The sequence below is a fragment of the Notothenia coriiceps genome, unplaced genomic scaffold, assembly GCF_000735185.1.
Source record: "Notothenia coriiceps isolate Sejong01 unplaced genomic scaffold, NC01 NC01_scaffold00024668, whole genome shotgun sequence".
Taxonomy (NCBI): Eukaryota; Metazoa; Chordata; class Actinopteri; order Perciformes; family Nototheniidae; genus Notothenia; species Notothenia coriiceps.
The window spans coordinates 2,839,433-2,847,485 of record NW_011357369.1 but is presented as its reverse complement, the minus strand read 5'-3'; the positions used below and the strand labels follow the sequence as shown (position 1 = coordinate 2,847,485).

General features: G+C 39.9%; 2 protein-coding genes across 4 annotated transcripts in view; one reads left to right on the top strand and one right to left on the bottom strand.

The window, feature by feature from the left end:
• Positions 1–8,053, bottom strand: part of matk (megakaryocyte-associated tyrosine kinase) — a 634,871-nt gene that overhangs the window by 25,598 nt on the left and 601,220 nt on the right. The gene's annotated exons all lie outside the window — the stretch shown is intronic.
• LOC104955569 (calcium-binding protein 2-like) lies at positions 4,120–8,022 on the top strand. Of its 3 annotated transcripts, none has more exons than XM_010782922.1 (9): positions 4,120–4,284; positions 5,324–5,402; positions 5,658–5,753; positions 5,967–6,090; positions 6,766–6,796; positions 6,940–7,083; positions 7,170–7,279; positions 7,379–7,526; positions 7,677–7,972. In XM_010782922.1, exons 3-9 carry the CDS (start codon positions 5,659–5,661, stop codon positions 7,703–7,705), a joined length of 681 nt encoding a protein of 226 aa, XP_010781224.1. In that variant the 5' UTR covers positions 4,120–4,284; positions 5,324–5,402; position 5,658; the 3' UTR covers positions 7,706–7,972. The 3 variants fall into 3 exon arrangements, with proteins under 3 accessions (XP_010781224.1, XP_010781223.1, XP_010781222.1); XM_010782921.1 differs by lacking the exon at positions 4,120–4,284 and adding an exon at positions 4,672–4,762 and having other exon boundaries at positions 7,677–7,982; XM_010782920.1 differs by lacking the exon at positions 4,120–4,284 and having other exon boundaries at positions 5,076–5,402; positions 7,677–8,022.

The window sequence follows — 8,053 nt, the reverse complement described above, 5'->3', positions numbered from 1 at the left end:
GATTTAATATTTGAATGGAACCACACAAAGTCGAGAGTGGATTCAGGGGAGGCGAAACGCGTAGTAGTTTTCTTTCGTCCGCTCGACGTTTTGTATGTATGTCTTCATGTTTAGTTGTCTTAGTGGTTCCGTCTTATAAACTGAGCGCATTTTCGTGGGTGGGTATTTAATCGCAAAACAATGAACAGACGTTGATAGGTGAGATTTAGTATAAGTTATCCGTACTAGTGTTTTTATCGAGAGAAGAATAATCACACGTTGCAATGTGATTAAGTACGATCGAACTTGAGGTTTTACCTTACGAGTAAAGCGGTCGGGAGGTGGGTGATGTTAGTGTGCGGGGTTACAGCTATAAATCGAGGGAGGTGGGGGTCTATGATTTCGTGCAATTCTTTGGAAAGAGAGATTAAGGTGTGCAACCTTGCCTTATTTGTAATTCTCTCTGCCTAATTATCCGACAACGTACATTGCACATAACGATTGACTAGCGCCTAGCGATCGGATTTAGACAAATCAACAGGCCAACTGGTTTATTGCGTCGAGATACGGGTAACATCTTGTCCTTGTCTTCAACCAGGTGCAAGACCAGTTGGGGTTTTAACACTATCTCTCTCTCTTTGTACAACAGGAATTACCGGTGCGAGATACGAGTGTCGTTCATTAGTTTGCGAGTCTTCCCAAGTACCGCTAGTACATCCGACTGCAAAACAAATCGACAAACGAATTTGATGGCAGGATTTATCGATAAACGGCCGATCGTTTGAGTCCGTACGTTTGTTATTGCACTAAGTCTATTTATCATTTACATTGAGTGGACTGGTGGCACCACACGATAAGAGAGAGTAAGCCAGCAGTACAGAACAAGTCTTAAGTTCGCTGCCTAACTCATTATTCTTGCAGTTGCGGACCTACCCGTTGCGCTGTTTATTAGGGGAGAGAGTAGAGTCTATCTTCTATACTATACCTCTCGCTGGTCGGTTGTTTTAACTGCTAAGAGCTTAAGAGCTAATCAACCAAAACACCAGGTTTAAACATTCCGCGACACTGTGGACTCCGCTCGTGTCCGTTTCGATCGGCGCGTGCTCCCACTCTCCAGCGCTCGCCGCCCTCTCTCTCGCGCACGTCGCAGCGACGCGTGACCTCGTCGCTCAAAATGCTCTCTCTATTATAAAGCGACACGAGGTTTTACAAGTTCACACGCGACGTTAGGCTAAAAGATACGGTTTGTACAAAGGTAACGCTAACGAGTCACTACCTCCGTGTTTATGGTTGGCCGGTATGAGTAACTCGGCGAGAATTGTTGCTGGTGACCCGGACGGAACATAGGAGTTTACGGTCTGAGACACGGGGTGCACCCTCGACCCGACATAACGTCCCACGTTTTGAGTGACGTATAAGACTCACCCAATGTGACCATTTAGGTCCCTGCATTGTCATGTTCATATCATGAGCATTTACATCCGGTCAAAATCCATTAATCGTCACGAATTTGTCCTTAAATAACTTCTGCCCCCGTCGTAACAAATGCGTACACGAGACCCAAATGATGTATACGTTCACATACCGGTTCAGAGTACTTTAGCCGGTTTTCCAACTATAAAATTCATCCCTCGTGGCTATGTGTATAAAGTCGAAGGCTAGGCTAAGGCTATTGATTTAATACCTTAAGACTGGCTATGGCTATGATAAGGCTATAGACGACTTTGTCAGAACTAGAAAGTTCAGAATATGGTCGGTGAACTCAACTATCTTGGTTTCATATGACCCGTCGTCCTTCGTGAATTTATCTCAACATCGGATGATTTGGAGGTTTTATCGGAATCGTAAACTCCTTACTGTACTAGTAGGTAGAATGCACTGTTTGATGTGTCGTCCTAGTCACGGCGGCTTTGGAGTAAAGCTGGTTGACTATTACCAAAAAAAAAACAGTAGTGCTCATGCTACTTCGTCATGGGAAGGGTCAAAAGACATCCGAAAGTGCACAGACACTCTCAAATGGAACAGAAGCTTCCCTCCTATAGGTTGCTAGATGTATCTAACCCTTTATCCTGTCTTTGTCTCCCTCTCAGCACAAGAACCCCAAGGGGATTCAATGGAGCCTGAAGACCTGCAATGAGACCCTTACCCTGAATTGCTGAAAGTGTATAATGTTTAATAAAATGCCGGCTATGTTAATTTAATATTGTTGCCTCTATTTTTTATTATCTTCTACTCCTCATCGAAAGCAACCTTTTACATAGAAGTGTTACATTATTTGGCGAGCTAGCCAGGAGGAGTAGTTTGAATTAAATAATTAGAGAAACATTTTACATTTTTCATACACAGTAATTAGTTCCACCTTTACCAGCATGATAAACGTATCAATACATCAATAATTACAATCAAAACCTATGATATTTGGCTACGAAATGGGCCAATCAGCATAATGAATACTTTTGGTCATTTAAGTATATTTAGAGGCCAATACCTTTTTATTTTATCAGTAGCAGTAACATTGTCAATGCAGGTTCTACTTACACCACTGTACAAAACACTCACTGTTGCTCCAGTAACACACACAAGTAATACAACAACGAATACAGGCTGTTTGGAGGTTTGAACGTTGTTACACCACAGGAGGTTTCATTTATTTTAGACACTGAGAGGGGGTGCACCGTTCCTGGAGGTACTGCAATACCAGGTCGATGCGTGGAGTGGACGGAGCAAGCCCCTATTCCATCTCCCTATTCCAAAAATCAATTTAATATATGGTCCCCGGGTAGGGGACGTATCAGATATTAAACTGATAAGAACAGATACTACACTTGATCTTAGCCAAAAGGCCGAGAAGCGATAACACTGAGCAGTCGAAGGACAAGAAGTCATTCTCTGCACAGTCACCTTCACTCAAGCTTTTAAAATCTGTTTATGTAACAACACACCTTAACGGGAAAGTAACAATGTACAATTAACACAGTGCATTATTAAAACGAGGATAAAACTGCAGCAAATGTCTTTTAACAAAAGTATGTGGTCGCATTTTTAAGCTCTATAGCGCTTCCTGGTCATGTGACACATTCTAGTCCAATAGAAATGTAAAACCTGAGCCACGTTATTTACGGTCAGAGAGAACGCTGTAACTCTCATTTTAAAACGTATTGAAATGTATTATGAACCATAGAAACACAAACAAAGCCTACCTCATATTATAGGTACCGGCAAGTCCTTTCTAAGTAAAGAAAGTAATTTTTGATCAGTTAACTGCCAGTAAAACAAAAAAACGGAGCTATAGCACACTCTCGCGGAGAACAGAGAGAACTGTACTCTGATACTAAACCATTTTAGCAGAAGAGTTATGAGTCATAACTCTTCTACGAAGACTAGAAACAGGAAGAGCCAATGGAAACTTAACACTGCAAGGAAGGTTAGATGCCAAAAAAAGACAAAGATACATCCCCATTGGTCAGACTTAAAAAATAAAAAATATTGCATGTTTTATAACATTAAGCAGCATTTCAAAATAGATAGATTTACAGTAAATGAAACTGTGTTAAGAAATTGAGATTGTGTTGATTGCACTTTTTAAAATGTATATTGGTTGACATTTATTTTTTCATAAGACTATGTATTTCGAATTGTCTATTATTGAACTACCATGTTTGTTATTGCACTACATATTTGTACGTCAAGTAGGACCAAAACACGTCTAATTGTAATCACATGTGTCCTTTTTTTTCGTTGCTTCCTGTTCAGCAAAATACCTGTTAATTTTTTTTCTTAATGAGCAGCAGGAACACATCCATATGCGAGCCTTGAATGCTACTAATTCAATGACTTACTTTGGTGATGCCCCGTGTAGCTCTGGTCCCACCTGGCGGATATAACATGACATCTTATTCGAATTCAACGTCGTTCGAAGTCGCAATTTTAGACAAACTTGACATTCTGTAAATCACAGTGACAATAAAGAAAAGTCGACTATAACGGGTTTGTTCTCTCAACTGCAACTGTATGCACACACGCGTTTAAAAATAAGTGGTTTTAGTTAGCTACGACATTGGTTTGCCAGGCCGCAAACTTACCTAGCATGAAGAAAGTTCACGGCGGACATGACACATTTAGCCACATGAGTCCGAAAAGTTATTCCTGTTGCAGTACACGACGTTTTCCAGAGTGGTATTCTTAAATATGATACAAAGCTGATATATTTACTGATGTATCCTAATGAAGTCGACGACTCGCAGGTGGAGGACTCCGGTGAAAAGTCGCTAACTAGCCGAAGGTAGCAATTGTGTCGCGCCGCAGGTATGCAAATGAAGTTGCCGGATCCCGTTGTTAAAGGCCATACAAATTATCAAACAGTATTGTTTCAAAAAGACGCAACACCTGTAGCTCCATGTTGTCTCTGAAACCTTCTTGGTTGATTTTGGAAACATCCAAAATAAAAATATATTAGAAGGGCCATCAGCAGAAGTAGCGTAGTATGCAGTAGGAGGATCGCGTAGGAAATACTTGCCTGATATCGATAACACTTGGTTGAGGACTGAAACATGGGCCGAGAAAGAACCCATGACATGTTAAGCCTATCCGAATCAAAGGTTAACACTTTAGTTCATTTTCCTCAACATTGTGAGATAAAGTAGGTCTTGGCCTTGACGGAGGCGCGCAACGAGTGCACTTCCGTTTCTACATGTTCTCATCCTCAACTACAGTAGCCTAGTATAGATGGAAGTAGGCCTAGTTAATCTGGCAGAATACATTGTAAACTGGTCGAGGATATAAGGTATAAACATTATTATTTGTACAATATTAAACCATGCTGTCGTGTTTGGTAACTGTCAATACAACTGGGATCATCAATGAAGTCTAACCAAATCTATAATTGTTCAGGATTTATTAAACTTGGATTAAATGCATACATTGGCATGAAATGATGTGTGATCAAGTATTATATTTGTTTTTAAAAGGTTCAGTCTGTCTTTTTCTTCCTGAATAAGTGCTGAAGTCCTCTCATTGCCTATATCTGAAAAGTGAATTTACCAGCCCAGAAAGCACATTCTCACTGCGGAACTAGGAGCCACTTTGCAAGGCTAAGAGGCCCATCTTAAAACTCAAATAATATTGGGAGCTTATTGTGAGTTGCACAAGTTGAATAAAGACACGTGAAGCTAAGGTTTGAACCAGGAGGAACCTGACCTCTTGAAGGAAAGATCATTCACACTGCTGCTCAGAGATTTGCTTTCTAATCGTTGGCTGCATGTTTAGCCAGGTGATCACCGGTTAAGCCTCTGTAATTGAAGGAGGTCAATAGGGGAAGGAAAAACACATGTGTCTTCCACAACAGTCACAACAGAAGCAGAGCACCAGTCAAGGAGGACAAGAAAGGGTCTACTTGTCTCACCATTTAACACGAAGGTATCAAGGTAAGGAAAGACCAGCAAAATAACTAGCTTCTTATTTAGGATGTTGGAGATTAAAGATTAGGATTGAAACAAAGAAGATGCATTCATATTAGAGTATTTTTGTAAACATGATTTCCATCTTCTTGCTAACTTTTGTTCCCCATCCCATAAAAGCGTTTATGAATCTATGAACAATTAAGCATACACACATGTAACCCATGCATTTAGATTTTTGAGTGAATGTTACTATTGAATACTGATTCTGTTTATCCGCAGCATGTCGAAAGCAGCAGAGAGGACAGCCTCTACAACTTCTGCCGACTCTGTCGCATCAGCTACATCCGCCGCATCAGCTGCATCAGCAGCATCAAGGTGAGTTTTACAGACTACCAGTTTTTAAGATGCAGCCATGTTTTGCATATAGCCCTAATTTAAACAGTATAGTTGACATTCCACCAAATGTATAACATGTTAAGTGGGTCCCTCTGATGAGTGGAATGACTTTTACTCATGTTGTTTCAAATCATTGATACGTAAGTATATGCATTACCCCTTTGCTTTTTATTGTTTGATTTGTCCTTATAGTAGCAAAGATGGTTCTACATCGGGCTCGGTCTCAGGAGTACCCAAGAAATCAAAGAAGTCTAAGAAAAACACAGAGAGCATGATCGTAGTCTACAACTCTGTGCTCAACAGCGTTTTTGGGGCGGTAAGTGAACAATCACATGTTGGGGTTTGAATGTGTATAGTATAAATGCAGCATAAATGAAGTATTGCAAATCTTACAAAAGGATAAAATAAGAAAGCGTCTTGGCTGTTAGGGTACCTGACCTTTGTTGGGAACCTGTGATTTTATATACCTTTTTTATTTTCAAACCTAGCTTCCACATGTCATACTTAGACACAATTGTATTGGACAAACGTGTTTAACAGCTGAAGATAAAGCTTTTCCTCACTGATAATTCAAGGCACCTCACACTTTTAATAAAAAACATTATCTGAGAAAGCTTGGGGATTACTTAACGATCTATACTTTTTTAGATCTAAGGGCATAGATTGTTTACAAGACAGAGGAGGCTCTTTGCAATTTAAAGGCACTGCATGTCAGAACTCAACAAATTAGAGTCAGAAGTGAGGTGAAAGTCAGGAGTGTGCTTACAGTTTTAGTGCCTAATCTTTCTCGAGCTGCTATCTCTAAACCCAGTGCGTCTGCAGTAATAATGGCTCATTAGCAGAGGCTTACTGCCACTCTTCATTAAGGTTATCCAAATGAGGAGCACTGGGTGGATTCAACTTGAACATATTTACCTTTTCAATTGCAAAGAAACCAATTTATCTGCAAATTGTCCTCTATGCCTCGATTTCAATTTCACTTTTTCTGCAGGAGAGAGAATTGGCTCAAGCTGAGTTGGATGGTAAGTGTCCATATTATCAATTACAGCCATTATATTTGCAGTTTAAGTAATATAAAAAAGCTTTAAAACCTCCATTATTTAATCTGATAAACCACTGCTAAAGCTATTCTACTCAATTTATAACACCTGACCGTTCTGTTCAGAGTTGCAAGAGGCTTTCAAAGAGTTTGACTATGATCAAGATGGCTACCTGAACTACAAGGATGTGGCTGAATGCATGAGGACTATGGGATACATGCCCACAGAGATGGAGCTGCTGGAGATAGTCCAACAGATCAAGATGAGAAGTGAGCCAAAAACACATCAATTAAAAGAAAATGACAACCGATACATATGCAAACAAAATGGCTTGAAAACCTGCGTCTCTCCACAGTGGGCGGGTTGATGGATTTTGAGGACTTTATTGAGCTGATGGGACCCAGGATGATGGGAGAGACTGCTAACATGCTGGGACTCAAGGAGCTCCAGTCCGCCTTTTTACAGGTGAGTCAACTGAATTAGATACATTACAACAAATGGAATTGTATTGTAATTGTACTGAGAGTTAAAGTAAAAGCAAAGTATTTTCGTTGTTTTTAAAAGTTTGACCTTGATGGAGATGGAAGGATCACCCAGGACGAGATGAAGGAGGCGATTAAGACGATGCTTGGGGAGAAGCTGAAGAAAGGAGAGCTGGAGGAGATCTTAAAGGAGCTGGACATTAACGCAGATGGAACCATCGACTTTGAAGGTGAGAATAAGATGTATTGAGCAGTAGTGCGTGTTCTTCTTAATCGTATATTTCATTTCATGCATTTCTGCTAAACATAGTGTTTTTGCGATATGTCAGATAACTCAGCACTGACCCAACTTTCTGTTTTGTCTTGTCTCTCCTCTTCAGAGTTTGTGATGATGCTCTCTATTCGCTAGCTGCTACAAGAGAAGGGATACACTCCTGAATTACTCCATATACAGTTAACATAACTATGAGCCAATATTGCGAGTTTGTCAATGTTTGTAATGTTGGTATAGACATCTACATAATGTGTGCCTCACTCTGTAATAATTGTATGAATGATGGATTGTAAAAGGAGTTGGAAAGATGCTGCGCGACTGCATCAGATGTGGAGCATGCTGTTTTGCAGGGTTATAATATGTAAATAAGTTATAATATGTTTTGCTATTTTAATAAAGAAATGTAAATGAGTTTTGAAAATGTTCCTTTCAATTAAACAACACAAAACTTTTGTAATATACAACATAGCATATCATTAAGAG